The sequence below is a fragment of the Hyla sarda genome, chromosome 5 (genome assembly GCF_029499605.1).
Source record: "Hyla sarda isolate aHylSar1 chromosome 5, aHylSar1.hap1, whole genome shotgun sequence".
Taxonomy (NCBI): Eukaryota; Metazoa; Chordata; class Amphibia; order Anura; family Hylidae; genus Hyla; species Hyla sarda.
Window position 1 is genome coordinate 26,543,507 of NC_079193.1, and position 26,491 is coordinate 26,569,997.

Sequence of the window (26,491 nt, forward strand, 5' to 3'; positions counted from 1 at the left end):
GCATGACGTGCTCGCAAGTCGGGTCACATGGGTATAATTCGGGTATCTGATTGGGTACACTGGTATATAAACATAGTCAGTCTTTAACCTGAGGACACGCCCCGGAAGAAGCCTATCTTGGTGAAACGTTGGGCCATGGCGGTCTAGTCTTACCCTCTCCACTAGGTAATTTACTGTTTATACTTTATTTACGTCCTGTTGGGTTCTCAGTTTCAGCCTGCATATAATCTTTACAGGTGAAATCCATTTAGTTTCTATGCACCTTGTTATGGGGCTATTAATCGGGATTTAACCCCTTCCCGGCTTATTGATTTATTACCCATTTTTTTTGTACCTGTGGCATTGTATACATGAATCTGATGTACCCTGACCAGTTCCCCCCCCCCCCTTCCTGCCCCTGTGGATTTGTATCTCTAATTTTATGTGCTTTTAAGTGTTTGTCTTATCTTTGTGCATTTTGTACTAATAAAGCTTGATGAGTTTTTGATACTTTGGTCTACATCCAGACTGCTGTCATAGGGGGCGCTCTGGACAACCCTATAAGAATGCTGTAATAGGAGTCAGTCAAGACTACATGGCAAGACTCCTGTTATATGTAGGGGAACTCCAAACTACACAGCCAGACTGCTGTTATAGGGGGAGTTCCCCACTACATAGCCAGATGAGGACCAGTCTCTTCAACATTCGGCAGCATCACCATATTATTTCTAGTGGCAGTGCGGAACTGCAGCATTGTCCTATTCACTTGAAAAAATAAAAACATCATTTTTGTAGCTTGAACCGCCACTACAAATAGTACAGTATGCCGGTAAAAGCACTGGTAAATATTGCACAGACTGTGGCACTCGCATGACCATCTGATTGGCAGGTTCCTGGGAGTTCGACCCCTGTTAATCTAATTTTGAAGGCCTATCCTGAGGATACAGAAGGTCCTCAATTTTATACAGCTGGTTAACCCCTTGTTGGAATGAGCTGTTAATGCACAGGGGGTGGGGGGGGGGATGAGAAGAGGTCTTGTGGTAGTCATACACACCTAGGAATGAGCCAACTGAGACATTTGGCAAACATATAATTCCGTCCTCGAGTGCGCACTTTACACAGAGAAGACGGAGCAATAGATCTTACGCCTCACACTGACAATGACACACATCATTTGTGGCTGTGCCGCATCGCCCAATGCTAAATCTGTGATAACCAGCTGGAGGAGGCTTTGAAACCTAGTGGAATCCATCTATCCCTGTACACACAGCGAGATCCACAACACAGTTGTCAATAACCGGTAATGAGCACAAAATCCGTTAAGGAGAACACAGTAGGGGAAAGGATTCTGCATTTCTTGATACGTTACATCTGTATTTTGCTCTTGTTTGAAGAACATGAGAACTGAATCCTGATGCCTAAACGCAAAGTCATTACGATGTGACTGCACCGCTGCTGCTGCTTCCATACCGCCATATAGATGTAGGCTCTGGCAGTCAATTAGCGGTCATTTTACATGACTAGCGGTGACTAATCTTACTATGAGGCTACAAGGAGACACATTGTTTTCGACATCATTGAATGACATAATTAAGAACAAGTCCACAAGAGAGCGGAGCCAGGGGAGAGATGCTCTTGTAAATTGTTCCAGACAACTTTACGGGGGGAGAAATCATCCTGTTACAATATATGTCAGATAATAATCTTGTCATCTCAACTTCATAAACTAACATTCATGCTGCTGAGAAACAATATAAGTCACCGAGGGAAGAATGTGCAGCTGAGTAGGGAAGCACAGACAATTATCTGTGACAGTCATTGTCATGATGGACTGTGGTAGTCAGCGTTATGATGAACTGTGGCAGTCATTGTCATGATGGACTGTGGTAGTCACCATTATGATGAACTGTGGCAGTCATTGTCATGATGGACTGAGGTAGTCAGCGTTATGATGGACTGTGGCAGTCATTTTCATGATGGACTGTGGTAGTCAGCGTTATGATGGACTGTGGCAGTCATTGTCATGATGGACTGAGGTAGTCAGCGTTATGATGGACTGTGGCAGTCATTTTCATGATGGACTGTGGTAGTCACCATTATGATGAACTGTGGCAGTCATTGTCATGATGGACTGAGGTAGTCAGCGTTATGATGGACTGTGGTAGTCATTGTCATGATGGACTGTGGTAGTCACCATTATGATGGATTGCGGCAGTCATTGTCATAATGGACTTTAGTAGTCACTGTTATGGTGGCATGTTGGCCGTCACCATCATGGCATAAGTTTTGTAGTCACTGTTACAGCAGTTTTGTAGTCACTGTTATATCAGTCATTGCTATAAGCAGATGTGGTAGGCTATGTTACTATGGACTTTGTCAATCATTGTCATAATGGACTTTTGCAGTCCATGTTGTGATGGACTGTGGCCAAAACTGATATGATAGACTGTGGCAGTTTTTTTCATAACAGAATGTGAAAGTCATTGTTATGTGAAAGTCATTGTCATTATGAACTGTAGTAGTCACCGTTCTGATGAACTGTGGCAGTCATTGTCATGATGGACTGTGGTAGTCAGTGTTATGATGGACTGTGGTAGTCATTGATATGATGGACTGTGGTAGTCAGTGTTATGATGGACTGTGGTAGTCATTGTCATGATGGACTGTGATAGTCACCATTATGATGGATTGCGTCAGTCATTGTCATAATGGACTTTAGTATTCACTGTAATGGTGGCATGTTGGCCGTCACCATCATGGCATAAGTTTTGAATTCACTGTTATAGCAGCACTGTAGCAGTTATTGCTATAAGCAGATGTGGTAGGCTGTTACCATGGACCTTGTCGGTCAATGTCATAATGGACTTTTGTAGTCCATGTTGTGATGGACTGTGGAAGTGACTATTAAGAAGAACCATGTTTGTCAATGTTATAGGAAAATGTGGCAGTCAATTTCATTATGGACTATGGCCATAACTGATATGATGGACTGTGGTAGTCACAGTTCTGATTGACTGTGGCAGTCATTGTCATTATGGACTGTAGTAGTCACGGCTATGAAGCATTGTGGCAGCCATTGTCATGATGAACTGTGGAAGTCACTTTTATAATGGACTGTGTCATTAGTATGATGAAATGTAGCAGTCTCTGTTAGGATGGACTATGACTGTCCATGCTATCGCGCAGTGTTTAGGACTCTATAGCACCACTTCTAGTAACAGTTAGTAGAAGGCTAGAAAGTATTAAAGGCAGGTACTCCGGTGGAAAACTTTTTTTTTTTTTTTTAAGTCAACTGGTGCCAGAAAGTTAAACAGATTTGTAAATTGCTTCTAATCAAAATTCTTAATCCTTCCAGTACTTATTAGCGGCTGTATACTACAAAGGAAATTCTTTTCTTTTGGGATTTCTATTCTGTCACAAACACAGTGCTCTCTGCTGACACCTCTATCCATTTTAGGTACTGTCCAGAGCAGGAGAGGTTTGCTATGGGGATTTTCTCCAGCTCTGGACAGTTGCTGACATGGACCGAGGTGTCAGCAGAGAGCACTGTGGTCAGAAAGAAAATAAATCCAAAAATAAAAGAATTTCCTCTGTAGTACACAGCCACTAAGAAGTACTGGAAGGATTTAGATTTTTTTAATAGAAGTAATTCACAAATCTGTTTAACTTTCTGGCATTAGTTGATTTAAAAATAAATAAATAAAATTTTTCCACCGGAGTACCCCTTTAATGCAAGATCACTATAGCCAATATCTTAGATGGAGCCAAGTCCTGCTACACGACAGATGGAGATGAACAAACTCTTATGACAAATGAGGTCCAGTCTTACTGTATACAAAACTATATACTATATACTAAACTCAGTACTTAAACTGAGATCTGACAAACTATGATTTAATACTGTAAATACAAGCAGAAAGAAGAATAAACAGTACAAGATAAAACAAAGGGATTTATTTATGAAGCAACAATTTATTTAGAAAATTCTAGAATTACACTTACTTGTTCCAAGCTTGTCGGAGATTCTTAGGACCGTACTGTGTGAACCGGTCTGTAAAACACAAACAGGTCTCGGTGAAATGTAACACAAAGCTCAGGCTCAACATCATTTATAGGTTTTCTTGAAAATAAATTCAAGTAGAAGAATGTGTCTAGACATATTCTGTATGCTGTATATTTTCTTAAGATTGTGACTTGTGTTTTTATTTTCCCCTCCAAGAATTGGTTTAGAGCTGCTGCTAGGTAAACTGAAGTCAACTGTCCTGGTAGACTGGAGGGGGCGCTGCAGACTACACATCCAAATGCTATTATAGGAATCAGTAAAGATTACATGTAAAGACTCCAGACTACTCAAGCCAGACTGCTGTTATAGGGGGGGGGGAGTTCCAAACTACACAGTCTGACTGCTGCTATAGGGGGAACTCCAGACTACAAAGCCAACTGAGCGTCCGTTTCTATTCTTGTCATTCATAGTATTTAGTCTATCACTGTTCAACCCCTGCATCCCTGGATATATCTTGCTGTATATAATTCCTAGTTTACCTGTCCTGTTCACGTTATCATATCAGTCGTTTATCTTGTTTTGGTTTTTAGGCTTCTGTCTGTATGCTATATTCCTGTTAGCATGTTTCCCTGATGTCTGTTTTGTGCTACTTTGTTTTCCTGCTGTTATTCTGTATTCTGGTTTATTGACTGTGTCCCCGACCTGTACAGTTCTCGTTTATTATTTTGACTATGACGCCCCTGTACCTTAGTTAGCGAAGGTACTGGCGCCCAGTTGTGAACCACCATTAGGACAGTTGTGCAAGTAGGCAGAGAAAGAGGTTCAGGGTCAGCTTGGGGCTCACTCCTCCCTGCCCTACGTGATGCACCATTCATGACAGCGGTTAAATTATGAGCTCCAGACTACACTGCAGTTATAGGGGGCATTTCAGGCTACACATCCAGACTGCTTTTATAGGGGGAGCTCCAGACTACACATCCAGACAGCTATTATAGGGGGCGCTCTAGCCTACACATCCAGACTGCTGATATAGGGGGAGCTCCACACTACACAGCCAGACAGCTGTTATAGGGGGCGCTCTAGCCTACACATCCAGACTGCTGATATAGGGGGAGCTCCACACAACACAGCCAGACTGCAGTTATAGGGGGTACTCCACACTACGCAGCCAGACTGCAGTTATAGGGAGAGCTCTACACTACACAGCCAGACTGTGGTTATAGGGGGTACTCCATACTACGCAGCCAGACTGCTGTTATAGAAGGACTACACAGCCCAACTGCTGTTTTTGGGGGAGCTCCAGGCTACACATCCAGACTGCTTTTATAGGGGGCACTCCAAACTGCACAGCAATAAACCAATAAAATTGACAAACCTTTTACAGATTACAGATGTGTGGTGAGTGTGTGACACAGGGCAGATGGAAATACCCTATGGGCAGATGGCATTAACCCCTTGTGTTTGTGACGCCAGGGTGTGGTTTATCCTGTACACCACCCGAAGGAATACCACTGGATCCTGGGCTAGGCACAAATAATGACTCCGACGCCAAGTTACGGAACAACGGCAGCTTTACTGAGTCAGACAGGTGTAACAGTCTATACAGCTTGGCTAGGCCCACGGAGGTGACCAGTGACTTCAGAGACCTTAGGGCTTGCTGGGACTTATAGTGGACTTGGACAATTTGGATGCAGGCCACACTGACTTGAGACAGGATGACTTGGAATGACTTGACTATGACAGACTATGACTGACTTCACCCCTTCTGTAGCTTACCAGGCTTTGACTTGACCTGTGGGGCAATGGACTTGAGAATCTGTGGCTGCTTGACTGACTTTAGGCCTCCTTTGGACTCAAGACACATCTAGGACTTGACCAAACTGTTCCTCAGCATACAAGAGAGTAAGAGCCAAGAGAATGTGCTAGCTTCACCCAGGGCTTATATGGGGGAGACTAGGAGGGGGTCCCATAGGTCACCCTTAGGTCACATGGTCACTGATACCTCACTAAGTTACAATCACATAACGGGTTCATCACATGACAACCGATCTTAAAGCTATAACACATTATATATACATTATACTGTATAACATCAGCATAGAGATAATTATACAAGGGGACAGGTGTAGGGGGGCCCAGGGGTCACTGTATGGAGGCTGCCTGACAGGACAGCTAGGGTACAGGGGTGCAACTCCTGTACTGGGCCACCACAGATGTGTATATGTTTAGGCTCAGCAGAGAAGTTAAATCTATATTTTAAGGTGACATTACTTAATAAATGCAAGAGCAAAATATGTCAGGAAAACCGTACACAGCACATGAGAAATGACTGATTCCCAATTCAACTTTAGTCGGGTAAACTTTGCAGCTTCTCCATTAGCGGCTTTCACAATGTCAGGACATCAGATCAGAATGGCCCAATTAATTTAAACCTCCAGGTGCAGCACAAGTCAAACAGCGGGAGATGAAGACGGCGCCGATCACACAGACATTAACAATAATACCGCCGCGCTCCGCACATTCATTATTGCACAAGGTTTGCAAACATTCAGCTACCAGAAGAAATGTCTGTTCCTGTGTGTTCTACAAGGACATGTCCATTTCACCAGCAAACAACAATGCCCGCAGTGCCCTATTTCTATTGAACATTTGCAGGGTTTACATTAACCCCTAAAGGACACGGCCTATTTCCAGCTATGCGTAGACGACCATTTTTTCCGTATGGCACCACAGTCTTTTGACAGCTATTACATTTTATCGTTTTAGTTAGCATTGTTATATTTTTATTTATTTTTTGCCCTATTTGATATAAAACTTATTAATTACATTTTATTCTATATTATCATTATTATTATTATTTTTTTTTTTTGGAGGGGGGGGGGGGGAATTCTACCAATTTTTTTTTAGATTTGTTTGGTATAAATAGTGTTTAACCTTTATTCTACAGATCACTACGTACTTTGTATTTTTTTCTTTCATTAATAACTTTTTTTATTTAATAATATATTTGAATTGGCACTGTCAGAATAAAAAAAAATTGATATGTTTATACATCTTGGCAAAACCTTAATGGGCCAATTTACGTTTTTATTGGGGGAGCAGAAGACTCCCGGAAGACAGCGGAGGCAGGTGAGGGGACCTCCGTCTGCCGTGCAGGATGATCGGATCGCCGCGGCAGCGCTGCGGGCGATCCGATCATCCTGTTAAGTGACCGCGATGCGGCAGATGCCGTGATCGGTATTGATCACGGCATCTGAGGGGTTAATGGCGGACATCCGCGGGATCGCGGGTGTCCGCCATTACCGGCGGGTCCCTGGCTGCGATCCACACCCGGGACCTGCCACGCATGATGCCGGCATCGCTCCGATGCCCGCGGTTATGCTCAGGACGTAAATGTACGTCCTGGTGCGTTAAGTACCACATCACCAGGACGTACATTTACGTCCGTGCGTCGTTAAGGGGTTAAAGGGGTATTAGCTCCGTGCCGGATGACTGGCGATGCGCGGCGGAGGCTCATGACGTCACGGCCACACCCCGCTTGTTACGTCACGGCCATGCCCCCTCAATGCAAGTCTATGGGAGGGTGCGTGACGGCCGTCACACCCCCTCCCTTAGACTTGCATTGAGGGGGTGTGGCCGTGACGTCACGAGCGGGGCACGGCTGTGATGTCACGAACCTCCGGCGCTGCACCCAACGCTCTAAACAGGGAGATCTGCGGCAGGACCTTATCCCCTCCTTTGGCTAGGGGATAAAATGTCTAGGGGCGGAGTACCCTTTTAAGGTAGGAAGACCAGGTAAACCCGGTTACTCAACAAGTATCAGCTGTATTGCAGGATAACGTACGATATGTAAATCTGATCCATTTCCAGTGATTCATCTTCCTGGATTTTATGGCAGACAGGAGGCTCATATCAAATGCATTATCCTTCTTTATTCAGCCCAATAGCAGAAAGAAATGCAATGTAATGTAATAACAAAGAAAAAAGAGAGGGGGAGTGTTGGTCACTTAGCAACCATCTACGCCCCCTCTACATTCCGACCAATCCTCTTCCACCTAAGTCCATATTAACCAAGTCCAGCTCCACCTCCTCCTCTTTCTTTCTGCTCAATAGCAGTGTTAACATCAGATAAGTATTTACTCCAGTGTCTGGTTGTTTGTGCCAGATCTCACTGTTTTATGTTCTGTCATACGATTTTCCTTTTTTGTACTATATAACCCGGTGTAGATACTTCATACACCGGGCCTTTTCTGCATCTTTTTCCCCTACTTTTGTGGTTTTTCCCTGTACTTTTGTCTCTAGACGTATCTGCCCTCCCTGGCGTTAATACACTGTTTTCTCCTGTGTTTGTCCCCTTTCTTGGCCCCTGCCGGTGTTCCGCGTCTTTCGTTCGCGGTTCACACTCATTACCTGTTGTTTCGGGCCGTCGCCATTGCGGTGACGTCGGCTTTCTTCTCCTCCCTTCGTCTCCGCCCCCTCATCTCGCTCCCTGCGCGCTTCTCGTACACGCTGCGTCAGCGCGTCTCGTGAGCGCGCAGGGTCTCGCGAGAATACGCGGCTCGGCCTCCCACAGTGTGTTAGAACACTGGGTACGGCCGGGACTCGCGCAGGGCTCCGTGGCATACTACGGCTACTGGAAGCGCTCTGACAGAAGCGCTGACAGTGCCGCGATCCTGCTGTGTTGCTGACGTACAGCTGTTTGTGACAGCTGTGTCAGTAACCCTCAGGTTACGGAGCGGACTGCGCCTGTTTCCTTACTGTACATACGGTTGTTATATTATATACATATATACCTTTGCCTATATATACAAGTACTTACTGTGGCTTACCCCACTTTTTCTCTTTACAGACCTGACCTCTATTGTTTTTTCCCTGTGCTATATGATGGATAATAAATTGGATATGACCCTGGGGGATGGCCCCATTCCTGCTCATACTGTTCATACTGATTCTATGTCCGCTGCTGAAATTCACCAGCTAGTGAACAATTCCATTACATCCGCTCTCACGTCCGCCATGGCGGTCATGAATGACAACATTTCCAAATCCATCTCATTGGCGGTATCTCAATCCCGCAATGACATTGCAGTGGTTTCTGCAGGTCCGCCGTCCACGGCGACCGTACCTAGTCCGGTTTCTGAACCTCAGAAGTCCGGTAAGTCTGAGAGGAAACGCCACCATTGCTCGGACGCCATGACCTCTCCCACACCATTGCTGACGGTGGGAGATAGACAAAATATTTCAGGCGGCCCTTCTCATTCGGGCGCCAACCCGAAATCGGGTTTAAGACCCTCCGCCCGGGAGGACGACTATGATGTACGGGCGACACGCTCTGCTAAGCGGTCAAAACCCGATTCATACATTGAGGAATCGGAGGCGGAGTCTGAGGCGGATTATGAGGTGTCTTTACCCTCTTCTATCGAAGGCGATGAAGAGGAGGTAGGTGATATGGAGGAGTGCGACCCCACCGGGTCTGCTACTGCTACGGGCAATCCGCACGCCATATTGGACTCCCTGGGGGTGCCATTTTTTGACCCGGACGACATTAAACATCCCAGGTCTGGGGAATGGTCCCCGCTGCCGCAGGTGGCGAAATATGTGGAGGCGTGGCTACGGAAACCTTTAGATCGCAGTAACCGCAGCAAGTTACGATCGGAATGTCCGCGACCTTCAGTGGCCAACAAGGTCGCGGCTACTCCTGAACTGGACCCGATTCTTATTAAATACTTGCTCAAATCTGGTAAAAACCCGAAGAAGGGTCTGGACAGATCCTTCATGTCCGTACAGGACAAGTTGTTGGACGTCTTGGGACCGCTTACCAAAATTCTCAACATGGCTGAGCATGCGGTGGCAACAGGCGGCTTAGTGGACGCGGGTGTCCTCAGAAACTGGGCCTTGAGGGCCACGTGTCTATTGGGCAATGCAAACTCAGCGATGTCCGCTGAGCGGCGTCGCTCGATACTAATGCGGCTTGACCCGCAGCTGACACACTTAGCTACCGAAGAGCCGGGCCCATCTGCTGAGGGCCTCCTGTTTGGAGACTCTCTAATTAAAAACATTAATACATTTGTAGGATTGTTCTCCAGCCTAGACAAGGCGCAATCCTCATTGAAAAAATCCGCTAAGGTTTTCGGCAAAGCCGGAAGGGGCAAGGGTCGACCTTCCGGCAGAGGTGCTTATTTTCGACCCTATGCTAGACCCACCGTCCAGTATGTGCAGGACAGACCTCAACCTCAGGCGGCCCCTGCACCCGTGCCAACCAACCCCTTTTACCCAACCCGAGGACGGCCCTGGAGGGCACGTGGTACTTCCAGAGGGTTCTCCAGAGGCAGGAACACAGGTGGGTTGGACTGTACAGAGTGTTTGTTCAGCCCCAGTGGGGGGCAGACTACGATATTTTTTCCACCACTGGTCCATGATTTCTACAGACCCTTGGGTGCTGCAAGTGGTATCGGGTTACATGATAGACTTCATGTTAGAACCGGTCCAATCAAGGTGGCCGACAAATCTTTGCTTTTCAGAGGCAGACAGGACTCTGATAAACCAAGAGGTCGCGGACTTGCTAGACAAAAAGGCCATTGTCCGGGTGTCTATGGACAAACCGGGCTTCCTCAGCAATCTCTTCTTGGTGAAGAAGAAAGACGGAGGCCACAGGCCTGTCATAAATCTGAGGGATCTAAACGAGTATGTGTCGTATCGCCACTTCAAGATGGAGGGCATACATCTGCTCAGAGATTCTCTTCTTCCAAACGATTGGCTGGCAAAGATCGATTTGAAAGACGCGTACCTCACGGTACCAATTCACCCTTCTTCCCAGCAGTATCTCCAATTCCTCTGGGACGACGGGAAGTGGGAATTCACCTGTCTTCCGTTCGGCCTCTCATCCGCCCCGTGGTGTTTCACCAAACTCCTGAGACCGGTTATGGCGCTTCTCAGGAGTCGAGGGGTGAGACTTATCATATATCTCGACGATATATTGATTATGGCTCAATCCCCTCAGCAGGTGTCACTACACGTGGATTGGACTTGTTCCCTTCTCACGGATTTGGGGTTCTTAATCAATCACAAAAAGTCTGTGTTCGTTCCCACTCAAGACGTGGAGTTTCTAGGTTTCATGGTGAACACCCCCATGGCCATCTTGAGTCTTCCGGACAAGAAGCTTGCACTGCTTCGCAAAGAAATAAGGTCCCTGCTCAGGAGAGATTTGGTTTCACTACGGGCGGTAGCCCGCATCGTGGGCCTTTTGTCGGCCTCCGTTCAGGCCATTCTTCCGGCCCCTCTCCATTACAGAGCATTACAACGCCTGAAGACCGAGAAACTAGCGGAGGGTCTTTCTTATGCGGACAGAGTTCCTCTGTCTCAGGAGGCCCGCGCCGACCTGTACTGGTGGCTCCGCCACGTCCAGGATTGGAATGGCAGGATGATATTCACCTCCAAACCGGATTTGATTGTGGAGTCAGATGCCAGTCTGAGCGGATGGGGAGCCCGTTGCGGCTCGTCCTCCACGGGCGGCAAGTGGTCCCCGGAGGAGTCCCTACTGCATATCAACTGCTTGGAACTTCTGGCGGGCTATTTTGCAGTCAAGAGTTTCGCATTCCACAGGTCAAATTGTTGTATCCTGCTTCGCATGGACAACGTTTCGGCCGTGCGGTACATCAACCGCTTTGGGGGTACGAGATCCAAGATATTGGCGGACATTGCGAAAGATTTTTGGCAATTCTGTCTCCAGAGGGACGTTCTCCTTTTGGCGGAATATCTTCCGGGAGTCTCCAATTCCGTGGCGGATTGGAACTCGAGGCATCTGATGGACAGCAGCGACTGGACCTTACATCCGTCGATTTTCCAATCAATTTGGGAGCTATGGGGTCCTTTGGACCTAGACCTGTTCGCGTCCAGACTGAATCGACGGTTGCCACGGTTCTTCAGTTGGAAACCGGATCCGGAGGCTCTGGCCACGGATGCGTTTCTGCAAATGTGGCCCTCGGGGACGTTGTACGCGTTTCCCCCATTTGCCATGATTCCCAGAGTGCTATGGCAGACGGAGTCTCAGGCAGCCACTCTGGTGCTGCTCACTCCTTGGTGGCCGACCCAGTCTTGGTTTCCCCAGATTCTGGGGATGACCATAGATTATCCACGAATTTGTCCCCTGTTTCAGTCTCTGCTGCTGGACCCCATGGGGGACGCGCATCCATTAGTGTTGTCCGGTCAGTTGCGGTTAGTGGTTTGGTTGATCTCGGGATGCCGGACTTTGGTATCGGCATTTCACGATCAGCTAGGGACCTCATGCGAGATGCGTGGGCTCCAGGTACCAGATCGGCTTACCGATCTGCCAGGGGATTATGGGTTCATTGGTGCTCACAACAACAGATGGATCCCATTCATGCCCCTGTGTCCGGAGTTTTAAATTTTTTATCTGAGGCTTTTGACACTGGTAAAGCAAATCGGACGATTAATGTGTATAGATCCGCAATTTCTGCTCATCACGCTCATGTAGATGGTGCGACTTTGGGTAAACACCCGTTGGTGTGTCGCCTTTTGCGCGGCATTCGTTTTCAACGTCCCCCTGCTCCTAGGTATCATTCTACCTGGGACGTATCCCTGATTTTTCGGTTGTTTTCTTCTTGGGAGGATAATGAAGATTTATCTCTCAAGTTTTTATCATTCAAACTGACCATGTTGTTGTGTTTGATATCCATCAAACGTGTGTCGGATGTTCGAGCATTGGAGGTATCGAGGAGACAGTTTACACCCGGGGGTGTGCTCTTCTCCATTGCTCGCCGGACGAAAACCGATCTGAGAACGGTGTTCTATCCGAGTTTTACGGATCATCCTAAGTTGTGTGTGGTTAGGTGTCTTAAGACTTATGAGCTTCGGACAGCTCACTTGCGTTCAGGTTCTGTTTCCCAACTTCTCATATCTTTCTGTACTCCGCATCGTCCGGTGTCTTCCCCAACATTATCCCGGTGGATCCGTCTGACAATGATCCTTGCCGGGGTTGATGTCTCCATTTTTAAAGCGCATTCCTCTAGAGGAGCCATGGCTACCAAGGTGGCTCAGGCGGGAGTCTCTCTGTCTGACGTTATGAAAGCAGCAGACTGGTCTTCGGAAAATACGTTTCGCACGTTTTATTTTCGACCTGAGACTCATGTTTCTATGTCAGTGTTATAATGTTTCTTGTGTGATATTGTTGTTAGGTACTTTGAACATGCATTTGATATGAGCCTCCTGTCTGCCATAAAATTTAAGATTTTCCTAGTTAACGACGGAAAATATGGATTTTATAAAGACAGGAGGCGAGTATCAACCCTCCCTATTCCCATCCCTGTCATGGTGTTTTTTCTTTTCCAGGGTATTGAATGCTGCACCCGAGTGAGTACCGTTGGATGAATTTTCTGTTCCTCCGAGTTTCGGACCTCTTTGTTGGAGGTCTGTGGATGGATCGTGTTCCAGTTCTTACCAGAAAGGTTGAGTTCTACAGTTCGACGAAGATTGGATCCGCCGTGGGATTCGTGTTGCTGTTCTACTTGTTACGCCTTTCTCCTGGTCTGCCGTATCGGTTTGCGGTGGACTGTCTGCATAAAGAAAGAGGAGGAGGTGGAGCTGGACTTGGTTAATATGGACTTAGGTGGAAGAGGATTGGTCGGAATGTAGAGGGGGCGTAGATGGTTGCTAAGTGACCAACACTCCCCCTCTCTTTTTTCTTTGTTATTACATTACATTGCATTTCTTTCTGCTATTGGGCTGAATAAAGAAGGATAATGCATTTGATACTCGCCTCCTGTCTTTATAAAATCCATATTTTCCGTCGTTAACTAGGAAAATCTTAAATTCTTAACCCAAATTCTTTCTCTTTGTTATTTTGACTTTCTAAAGCTGAAATAATAGTATAAACCTATAGAAAAGCCTTGTATGACTTCTTGGTAGGTCACCTTCAGACACATCTGAATACATCCTGCCCTGTGTGGGCTCCGGCACAACATGCCCTGGGAGCGCTGGATGCCGCACATAATGCCCCCGATGTGTTTTTATTATTGTATTACCATAATTACAGACAGATAGTCACATTGCTCATAATTGATGCTCTGCTCAGCATGACAATTACGGAAATGTCAGCGCTCGCACTCTGCAGGCAGCCGCCGGAGGCGAGTCAACTCCAGACCCCGTTCTGAACTCCAAAACATAATCTGGTCCCAGACTCGACAACAACATGCCCGGGAAAAAAATAAAATAAAAAGTGCTTCTTTGTGTTTTGCTGACCTAGTGATGGCATTTATAGACAATAACACCAGCGTGACTGAGCAGAACACCTGGCAACATTGGCCGATGCATGTAAGTCATTGATTCTGACATTTATAGAGGTTATCCAAGAACAGAAAAACAGAGCTAATTTCTTCCAAAAACAGCACCACACCTGTCCTTAGGTTGTGCGTGGTATTACAACTTGGCTCCATTCCCTTCAATGGGACTGAGCTGCAATACCACACACAACCAGACTACAGGGGTGGCGCTGTTTTTGGAGAAAAAAACAAAACACCTTGCTGATTGCACAATATTCTGTGAAATAAGATATTCTGTGGGAGAGGAGTAGGCATGGTGGAAGGACTGTGATAAAGTGCTGAGGGAAAGCAGTGTGTGATGTCCCAGTATGGGATATGGTCCCACACAGTACCTAGGCCCTGTCAGGTTGAGTCCCTCTGTGTCCTAGGGGCCCTCCTGCAGTGTCTCCCCCATAGTAATCTACATTATGTATGGTGTTATGTGTGTTATTTATAAAGGACCTTTAAAGACCATTGAGTTAGTCACATGATAATGTGTTCACATAATGTGTTTGTTACCCAGAGAGCACCAGATAACCAGGTGACCTGCAGCTTGACCTATGGGCTTCTGGCTCAGCCCCCCTTTATAAGAGGGGCAGCCATTACATTCTCTCTTCTACCTCCTGCTGAGGCACAGTAAAGACCAGACGTCTCGGAGCCAGTGTCCAGCATATCTGGAGGCCTCAAGCCACCTACAGCAACATGCCAGTAAGTCAAGTCTATGTCTGCTGTCACTACCTACAGTCCAGTCAAGTCTATAGTCAAGTCTATTATAGTCAGTGTGGCTGTCCTAACGTCTGTCAAAGTCACTACAAGTCCCAGCAAGCTGCGAGGTCCTTCTGTGTTACTGGTCACCTCTCTGGGATCCGATCCTGGTCTAGCTGTAAAGACTATTTCCATCTGTCTACATCAGTAAAGCTACCATTAACCCTAACCTGGCCTTGGACTATTATTGCCCTGCCTAACCTTGTTATAGCGGTGCTACCGTTCGGGTGGTTACTGGGAAAACCACGCCCTGGCATCACGAATATTTAGGGGTTAATAACACCTGTCCATGGGCTATAACATCTGCCCCATACAATCTTCACATCCCATGGCTCACCACAAGTGCATTCTGGGAAGTATAGGACTAAGACCCCCAAAACAAACAGAAGTCATTTTATAAAAAATCATCTGGTGCCAGAAACATATACAGATTTTTTAAATGACTTCTATATAAAAATCTTAACCCTTCCAGTACTTATCAGCTGCTGTATACTACAGAGGAAGTTGTGTAGTTCTTTCTAGTCTGACCACAGTGTTCTCTGCTGACACCTCTGTCCATGTCAGGAACTTTCTAGAGTAGGAGCAAATCCCCATGGCAAACCTCTCCTGCTCTGGACAGTTCCTGACACAGACAGAGGTGTCAGCAGAGAGCACTGTGGTCAGACTGGAAAGAACTACACAACTTCCTCTGGAGCAGATAGCAGCTGATAAGTACTGGAAGGATTAAGATTTTTTTTTTATATAGAAGTAATTTACAAATCTGTATAACTTTCTGGCACCAGACGATTTGAAACCCTTTTATTTTACCTTCGGAATACCCCTATAAAGGTACATTCACAATTGTAACCAATGACTAACAAGTCTGCCAGCAATCTGCATATCTGCCCCTCTTGCGGACTTTTGGCAGACCCGATGAATTTTTTCCTTTAATTTTTTCCAATGAATCAATATTTTCCTCCAGAATACCCCTATAAGGGTACAATGGAGTACAATGGTGAATGGAGAGCACTGTGGTTAGACTGAAGAGAACGATACAACTTCCTCTGAAGCATACAGCAGCTGATGAGTACTGTAAGGATTAAGATTTTCAAACAGAAACAATTTAAAAATCTGTATAACTTTCTGGTGCTAGTCGATCTGAAAACCAATCTAAAAAAACTTTTTTTTTCCCTCCGGAGGTACCCATTTAAGGGATTTTATGATTTCATTAGAATAATATAGGCCTCTTCTTCCATAGACAGCACCTCTCCTGTCCATAGGCTGGGCTTGGTATTGCAGCTTAGCCCCACAGAAGTAAATAAGCCTAAGCTGCAATACCAGACCCAGCCAGTGGACAGGAGTGGAGCTATTTCTGTATAAAAAAAAAAGCATCAATAAAAAAAAAATAAGTCATATAATTAAAATGTTTCATTGATATGCAAATGACAAATCATAATGCAAAAAAAAGAAAATGTAGATTTATTTATTTAGTATATATATATATATACACACATATATATATATATATATATATATATATATATATATATATGTATATACATACACACACACATATAAATATACATATATACCGGTATACATACACACACACAGTATATATATATATATATATATATATATATATATATATATATATATAAGAGATATAAACACAGTATATATATCTATAACTATATATATATATATATATATATATATATATATATATATATATATATATATATATAGACATACACATACACAGTCAGGTCCATAAATATTGGGACATTGACAAAATTCTAACATTTTTAGCTCTATACACCACCACAATGGATTTGAAATGAAATGAACAAGATATGCTTTAAAGCTTTAAAGGTACTCCGCTGGAAAACTGTGTTTTGCTTTTTAATCAACTGGTGCAAGAAAGTTAAACAGATTTGTAAAATACGTCTATTAAAAAAATCTTAATACTTCTAGTACTTATAAGCTTCTGTATGCTCCAGAGTGATTACGATTTTTTAATAGAAGTAATTTACAAATCTGTTTATCTTTCTGTTATCAGTTGATTTAACAACAAATGTTTTCCAGTTGAGTACCCCTTTAACTGCAGACTGTCAGCTTTAATTTGAGGGTATTTAGATCCAAATCTGGTGAACGGTGTAGGAATTACAACCGTTTGCATATGTGCCTCCCACTTGTTAAGGGACCAAAAGTAATGGGACAATTGGCTTCTCAGCTGTACCATGTCCAGGTGTGTGTTATCCCCTAATTATCCCAATTACAATGAGCAGATAAAAGGTCCAGAGTTCATTTCAAGTGTGATATTTGCATTTGGAATCTGTTGCTGTCAACTCTCAAGATGAGAACCAGAGAGCTGTCACTATCAGTGAAGCAAGCCATCATTAGGCTGGAAAAACAAAACAAACCCATCAGAGAGATAGCCAAAACATTAGGTGTGGCCAAATCAACTGTTTGGAACATTCTTAACCCCTTAAGGACCAAGCTAATTACGCCCCTCAAAGACCAGGCCTGTTTTTTCAAATCTGGGATGTATGTCTTTATTTGAGAATAACTCTGGTAACGTTTTGCCAATGAAAACAATTCTGACATAGTTTTTTTTGTCACAAGTTGTACTACATGAAAATAGTTAAAAGTTAATCGATATCATTTGTATTTTTTTATTTACAGTGCAAGAAACCGTGACATTTTTGAAAAAAAGACGATTTTTTGTTATTTTGACGTTAATAGGTGGCATATATTTATACATAATGTTTTTTTTTTTATTTAAAATTATAATTTCATATGTCTACTTTATTTTCTCAACTTTTTTTTTTATTATTCACATTTTAGATGTATTAGAGGCCTAACAAATTTACTTCACATTTTGAAAATTTGAAAGGTACATCTTATTTTTATGTGCTAAGCAAGGATTGCAGCAACTGAGAAGTAGTAGAACATAGGAACACCCCCCCCCCCCCCCGAATGACACCATTTTAAAAACTAGACCCCTCAAGGTATTCGCTAGGGGGTACAGAGAGTATTTTAATACCATAGTTTTTTGGCAGGAATTATTACAAAGTCAGTGTTAAAAAATCGAAACTAGCTTTTTTTCACAAATGCATCATTTGGGGGGCATATTTTTTGTACATCACTTCTGATATTGAAAGAAATGCCCCCTATATTTTATTTAGCTGCTTGTCCCATGTTCGGAAATACCCCCGCTTTGGCCATATATGGTTCCTTGGCCGCGTGGTAGGACTAAGAAGGAGAGGAGCGCCATTTGGCTTTCAGGGCAGAACAGTACCCCCACCCCCACAAGTGACCCCATTTATATACCGCACCCCTACAAGTTATTGGCTGGACCAGGGACCTCTCTGATTGGTCCTTGATCGGCTGGCAGTATAACGTGTCTGTCTGTGACAGTTAAGGCTCCTGATGGATATATCCGCCATGTTGTGGGAATAAGCACCAGCTCATGGCGAATATATCCATCACTGCTGCGGCTGGGTAGCTCAATGTGTCCGCTCATGACTGCTGGCGGGAAATCCGCCGCTATGAGTGGACACACAAAGCTACCCAGACGCAGCAGGGAGCTCATTACCGTGACTGCTGCATAATGTGTAGGATCACATGTTGGACATCCGCAGCATATTACATGTTTTTTTATTAGATAAATTTAATAAATGTTTTTTTTATAATTTTATTTAATTTTTTTTACCCTTTTTTTTTTACACTTTGATTACATTTTTATTTATTTTTACACTTTTATTTTATTTTATTTATTTATTTTTACACTTTTTAATGCTTTGGAATACTTAGTATTCCAAAGCATTGCAGTTATATGCTGCCTGCCAGTTTTCACTAGCAGGCAGCATATCAGGACGTGCCTTAGGCAATACCCAGGGCAGACCTGGGGGTCTTTGTAGGACCCCTGGCTGCCCAGGTATGCAGCAGCATCCCTCGATGCTCCGGGGTGGTGCAGGAGAGAGAGGGAGCCCCCTCCCTCTGTCAGAACTCCTTACAGTGCGCGGTCACTTCTATTGGGAGTGAAGTGAACTTCACTCCCGGCAGTGCGGCAGGCCTCGGACAGCCGCGTATTACACACAGCACCCCACGATGCGGGGTGCTGCAGAGGAGACAGAGGGAGCTCCCTCCCTCTGTCATAACACTTACAGCCCGCGGTCACTTCCGGCCACGGCTGTAAGGGTTAAAACAGCTGGGACTGAAGTTTACTTCGGTCCCGGCAGTGCAGCAGGGTCCCAGCTGTGTGATACAGCCGAGTCCCTGCCGCGATCTCGTGAGTGCACTGGGCAGCACCCACGAGAATAATGGACGAGTATAGACGTCCATTTGCAGGAATGGCCGCCAACCTGGACGTCTATACTCGTCCATGGTCGTTATCAGGTTAAAAAGAAGGAACGAACCGGTGAGCTCAGCAACACCAAAAGACCCGGAAGATCAAGGAAAACAACTGTGGAGGATGAGCAGAGAATTCTTTCCCTGGTGAAGAAAACCCCTTCACAACAGTCGTCCACATGAAGAACACTCTCCAGGAGGTAGGTGTATGTGTGTCAGAGTCATCAAGAGAAGACGTCACCAGAGGGAATACAGAGGGTTCACCACAAGGAAACCATGGGAGGCCCCAAAAACAGGAAGACCAGATTAGAGTTTGACAAACGACATCTAAAAAAGCCTTCACAGTTCTGGAACAACATCCTATGGACAGATGAGACCAAGATCAACCTGTACCAGAGGGTAGAGAAGAGTCTGGAGAAGGAAAGGAACATGATCCTAAGCATACACCTCATCAGTAGTGTTGCTCGCAAATTTTCGCAATGTGAATTTTATTTGCGAATATCGCCTAATCGCGAATTCGTGAATATTCGGAATTCGCGAATATAGCACTATATATTCGCAATTCACAGTACACATCACAGTGATCATCCCTCTCTGCTTCCAGCTTGTGTGGTGTAAAGAAGACTCTAATACTACTGTGTGAGACTGGTGCACAAATTTTCGCATATGCGAAAATTTGCATATGCAAATATCCGCATATGTGATTTTTATGCGATTTGCTTATGCTAATTTGTGCATATGCTAATTTTACATACCGTATGCAAATTTCCGCTTATGCAAATTTTTGCTTATGCTAATTTTTGCATATGCTAATTTTCGCATATGCGAATTTCCGGATATGCGAATTTTCGCATATGCAAAAAGAAAACGCGATTATTACGAATATGCGAATTTAGCGAATATATGACGAATATTCGTCCATATATTCGCGAAATATCGCAAATTCGAATATGGACTATGCCGCTCAACACTACTCATCAGTGAACATGGTGGTGGGAGTGTCATGGCATAGTGGGCATGTATGGTGCCAATGGAACTACTTCTCTTGGATTTATTCATGATGTGACTGCTGACAAAAGCAGCAGGATGAATTCAGAAGTGTTTCGGGCAGGATTTTCTCCTGCTCTGGACAGTTCCTGATACGGACATCAGGTGTCAGCAGAGAGCACTGTGGACAAGACAAAAAAAGAAATTCAAAGAGAAAAGGATTTCCTCTGTAGAATACAGCTGCTGAAAAGTACTGGAAGGGTAAAGATTTTTTAATAGACGTCATTTACTAATCTGTTTTAACTTTCTGGAACATGGTAATTTAAAAAAAATAAAAAATTCCACCGAAGTACCCCATTAAGGGCAAGAAGTGGAATATTATGCAATGGCCAAGTCAATCTCCTGACCTGAATTCAGGCTGTAATAGAGTGCAAAGGATGTGCAACAAAGTATTAAAAAGTGGAAGTTTGATTTATGATTATTATTTTGTCCCATTACTTTTTGTCCCTTAACAAGTGGGAGGCACATATGCAAACTGTTGAAATTCCTACACCATTCACCTGATTTAGATGTACCCTCAAATAATGATAGTCTGGAGTTAAAGCACATCCTCGTTCGTTTCATTTCAAATCTATAGACCTAACTGTATGTGTATATATCTATATATACAGTGGGGATCAAAAGTTTGGGCACCCCAGGTTAAAATTTGAATTAATGTGCATAAAGAAGCCAAGGAAAGATGGAAAAATCTCCAAAAGGCATCAAATTACAGATTAGACATTCTTATAATATGTCAACAAAAGTTACATTTTATTTCCATCATTTACACTTTCAAAATAACAGAAGCTGCAAAAGTTTGGGCACCCTGCAGAGTTAATATCTTGTACTGCCCCCTTTGGCAAGTATCACAGATTGTAAACGCTTTTTGTAGCCAAGAGTCTTTCAATTCTTGTTTGAGGTATCTTTGCCCATTCTTCCTTACAAAAGTCTTCCAGTTCTTTGAGATTTCTGGGCTGTCTGTCACGCACTGCTCTTTTAAGGTCTATCCATAGATTTTCAATTATGTTGAGGTCAGGAGATTGTGAAGGCCATGGCAAAACCTTCAGTTTACGCCTCTTGATGTAATCCCCCGTGGATTTCGAGGTGTGTTTAGGATCATTATCCATTTGTAGAAGCCATCCTCTCTTTAACTTCAGTTTTTTCGCATCAAGTTAGCATCCAAAATTTGATGAAATTTTATTGAATCCATTTTTCCTTCTACTCGTGAGATGTTCCCTGTGCCACTGGCTGCAATACAACCCCAAAGCATGATTGATCCACCCCCATGCTTAAATGTTGGACAGAGGTTCTTTTCATTAAATTCTGTTCCCCTTCTTCTCCAAAGTACCTTTGCTCATCCCGGCCAAAAAGTTCAATTTTAACCTCATCGGTCCACAGAACTTGTTTCCAAAATGCATCAGGCTTGTCTATATGTTCATTTGCAAAGTTCAAACACTGATTTTTGTGGTGAGGACGTAGAAGAGGTTTTCTTCTGATGACTCTTCCATGAAGACCATATTTGTACAAGTATCTCTTTATAGTGGAATAGTGTACCACAACTCCAGTGTCTGCCAGATCTTTCTGGAGGGATTGCGCAGTCAAACATGGGTTTTGAATTGTTTTTCTCACAATCCTGCTAGCTGTTCTGTCTGATATTATTCTTGGTCTTCCAGATCTTGCTTTAACTTCCACTGTTCCTGATGACTGCCATTTCTTAATTACATTCCGAACAGAGGATATTGACATCTGAAAACGTTTTGCTATCTTCTTATAGCCATCTCCAGCTTTGTGAGCGTCAACTATTTTCAGTTTTAGATTTCTAGACAACTGCTTAGAAGAACCCATGGTGCTGATTGTTGGGGCAAGGTCAGATGAGTCTTGGCATTTAAAAACTTTGAGATTGACATCACCTGGTCTTCCCAGATGATGATTGAGTGAAGCAAAAAGAGAAAAACAGGCGCTCCCTTGTGAAGAACCAACGGATCACAGGTGTGTGGGAGGGGGAGGGAAAAAGTAAGGCTCACCCTGCCAGGTTGTGCGTACTCCCACACAACCAAGATGTACGTTTGGTATGATGATCTCAGTCTGCAGCCTTCCCAGAATTGGCGTAGAGATGTGGGGTGAACTTCAGAAACGATGGGAATATCGGCGCTGACCAAGGAGAGGACAATAGAGCCAGGTGTGTAGCGAACAGATTTAATCCAATGCGACGCGTTTCACCGCGCTTGCGCGGTTTCATCAGGCAACATCGATGCCTGATGAAACCGCGCAAGCGCGGTGAAACGCGTCGCATTGGATTAAATCTGTTCGCTACACACCTGGCTCTATTGTCCTCTCCTTGGTCAGCGCCGATATTCCCATCGTTTCTGAAGTTCACCCCACATCTCTACGCAGATGATGATTGAGAACAATCCATGACACTGGCAGGTCTCAGCTTTGCAAAGGGGGCAGTGCATGCTATAAATTCTGCAGGGTGCCCAAACTTTTGCAGACGCCATTTTTTTGTTTTCTGTTATTTTGAAAGTGTAAATGATGGAAATAAAATCTAACTTTTGTTGACATATTATAAGAATGTCTAATCTGTAATTTGATGCCTTTTGGACATGTTTCCATCTTTCCTTGGCTTCCCCTCTGTGTATATATATATATATATATATATATATATATAGCAGAGACCTGCAAAAAATTAGGTCTAATAAGATCTCTACCTTTTCCCTGCCAGTGTTAATATAAATTAAAAAATATGCGCACCACCACCACCACCACCACCGGCGCCCTCGCTCTTTCCGCTAATGTGGATGGAACAGAGACTAACTAGGGAAAATTCATCAATCTGGTCTGGAATAGATTTTATATATATGACGATTTGCCTATATGACTGAATTAGATCTTTCCCAAACATCATTATCTGCCTAATAAATAGGCTATTTTTTTGACAGCCTTGTGTCAAGGACAGGTTCAAAAAGACGAGAATTTCAGCGGAAATCACAAGTGAGCTTATTAGCGGAGCGCTGAAGGAGCTGTTGGTCTGCTGTGAGAATTGAAAAAATAAGTGCTTGCATTTTAAGTAACACTGAATAAGAGACTCTTTTTTTTTTTTATTCCTTCTTTCATCAGACATAAGCCTCATGAGTTGCTGTTCCTATGCAACATGTTTCAATGGCACATTGCCGGCAATTGAAGGTGGGCGGTGGGAGACACCTAATGTAAGACTCGGTATTGCACAGTCATTTCACGCCTCTTCTTAAGACAGTGTTTCCCAACCAGGGTGCCTCCAGCTGTTGCAAAACTACAACTCCTAGCATGCCCGGACAGCCTTCGGCTGTCCGGGCATGCTGAGAGTTGTAGTTTTGCAACAGCTGGAGGCAACCTGATTGGGAAACAATGTCTTAAAGGGGTATTTTGGTATTTGACTGTGCTACAGGGGCTGCAAAGTAAGTAGCACAGTCTGTAATGTAGTTCATTATATAGCGTCTGTACCTGTGTTTCATGGTGGGACCGCCATTCTTTTGTGATCTTTCACCCAATGTTGATTTTTAGCAGCATACAAAATGAGCGTCGCCTCAGCTTTTCCCAGGTTGCAGTGTGGCCCGAGACATTACATCACTAGCAAGGTGTTAAAAGGGAGCTTGTCTGTGCTTCAATGGGTGAAGTGGCCACTCGGTGGAAAGAAGATCGTTTTCCACAGGGCTTATACTAGCTGTGCTGCAATGGGTGGTGGGGGATTGATGTGTGGGAGGGAGAAAAGTGACCTCCCACTAACTCTGTCAGGTAAGTACCTTATAGTGGATAACCCCTTTAAGGAGAGGCATGTCCGGGCATGCTGGGAGTTGTAGTTTTGCAGCAGCTCGAGGCATCCTGGTTAGGGAACAATGCCTTAAAGGGTTATTCTAGGATTTATTTATTTTTTGACTGTGCTACAGGGGCTATAAAGTTAGTGTAGTTCATTATATAGTGTCTGTACCTGTGTTTGATAATGTTTATGTGATCTTTGCCCCGGTGTTCATTTTTATCAGCATACAAGATGAGTTGTTTTATCCAGCATACACGATGAGTGTTTTTTTGAGGTTGCAGAGCGGCCCAAGACATTACATCACTAGTCAGGTGTTGAAAGGGAGTGTGTCTGTGCTTTAATGGGTGGAGCGACCGTTGGGTGGGAGGGAGATCATTCTCAAAAGGGATGCAGGAAATTGTCCCTGATGTAATGTATGCTGCAGAGGAAGTTGAGTAGTTCTTTTCTGTCTGACCACAATTCTCCCTCAACTCTGCTGACACCTCTATCCGGATCAGGAACTGTCCAGAGCAGAACCTGACAAGGATAGAGGTGACATGAGAGAGAGTTCCTGACATGGACAAAGGTGGCAGCAGACTGCACTGTGGTCAGACTGGAAACATCTTCACAACTTCCTCTGCAGCATACAGCAAGCGCTGCGGAATCTGTAGGCGCTATATAAATAAAATAAAATAAAATAAATAAATAAATAGAAGTAATTTACATATCTGTGTATCTTTTTGGTTTGCTATGGGGATTACCCTTCACATGATCAGGGGTCTGCTGTAGTAATATGTACAGCAGCATGTATGGATAATGGGGGAGATTTATCAAAACCAATGTAAAAGGAAGAGTGGTGCAGTTGCCCATAGCAACCAGTTTGCTGCTTTCCTTTTTCACAGGCCTCTTTAAAAATAAAAAGAAGCAATCTCATTGGTTGCTATAGGCAACTGCACCACTCTTCCTCTACGTTGGTTTTGATAAATCTCCCCCTAATACCTCTATGTCTGGACCAACAGTGGTGGCCCACCCTATTTACTGCCACAGCCCCTTCATTCTGCTGGTTGGTGGGATTCCCTGGGATCAGACCCAACCAATCATTCACCGATGACCCATCCTAGGATCAACTAGGAATGAAATATCCTGGACAACTGGGTACCTCCAACAATATACAGGATTCCTGCAGGACTCCTGCTGATGGGAACAGTGATCCTGCTTTAAAAAAAAGTGCAGGAACTTCATTCCCATGTGTTAATGCAGGACTTGAGCCCTGACCTAGAGTAACCAAAACAAATGGCGAGCAAACTTAAATTTTAGCAACCTATATGCTTCATCTGACTCACTAATCTGAACTTGAACATATATCCAATATAAAGAAGGATATCAATCTGGTTGGAGTGGGTTTTCTACATACATATATATATATATATATATATATATATATATATATATATACACACACCAGTCCCTATTCCAAGACAGAGTGTATATGCCAATAAGGGCAGCCTCGCTCATGAATCTGTGCCTCTCTGTCCTAAAGGGACCAACCTAGGTGTAATTTACCGCAGTAAAAAGGCTAAATACCATGTAGACTCATAGCAGAGTACAAATAATACAGTACAGGTGTCCAATTTTTTATCAACAACGACCAATAAAAAGAAGAATTTCCAGCAGGAGAAAACATATAAACACAAATGAATAAGCTTAGTGATAATTAAAGGGGTTCTCCGGTGCTTAGACATCTTATCCCCTATCCAAAGGATAGGGGATAATATGCCTGATCGCGGGAGTCCCGCCGCTGGGGACCCCCGTGATCTTGCACGCGGCACCCCAGTTAAAATCAGTCCCTGGAGCGTGTTCGCTCCGGGTCTGATTACCGGCGACCACAGGGCCGACGGCGTGTGACGTCACGCCTCCGCCCCCCGTGTGACGTCACGCTCCGCCCCTCAATGCAAGCCTATGGGAGGGGGTGGGACTCCCGGATCATTCATCTTATCCCTATCCTTTGGACAGGGGATAAGATGTCTAAGCACCGGAGTACCCCTTTAATCTGTTCCAACATGTTTAACTTGCAAGGCATCTTCAGGGACTATAAATGCTAAAACAGTAAACCCGAAAAAACACAATACTGCCTGGATCCCCGAGGTGCCTGGACAGGATAGTCATGTGTGATGTCCCAGTACGGGATATAGTCCCATACAGTACTTGGACCCTGTCAGGTTGAGTCCTTCAGTGTCCTAGGGTCTCTCCTGCAGTGTCTCCCCATTGTAATATATATTATGTATAGTGTTATGT

General features: G+C 44.2%; 1 protein-coding gene across 5 annotated transcripts in view; it reads right to left on the bottom strand.

The window, feature by feature from the left end:
- Window positions 1-26,491, bottom strand: part of CDK14 (cyclin dependent kinase 14) — a 551,260-nt gene that overhangs the window by 115,528 nt on the left and 409,241 nt on the right. For all 5 annotated transcript variants that reach the window (XM_056519057.1, XM_056519056.1, XM_056519058.1 and 2 more), the window contains one exon: window positions 3,982-4,030. In XM_056519057.1, the coding sequence (XP_056375032.1) occupies window positions 3,982-4,030 (49 nt within the window). The remainder of the gene's footprint in view (window positions 1-3,981; window positions 4,031-26,491) is intronic.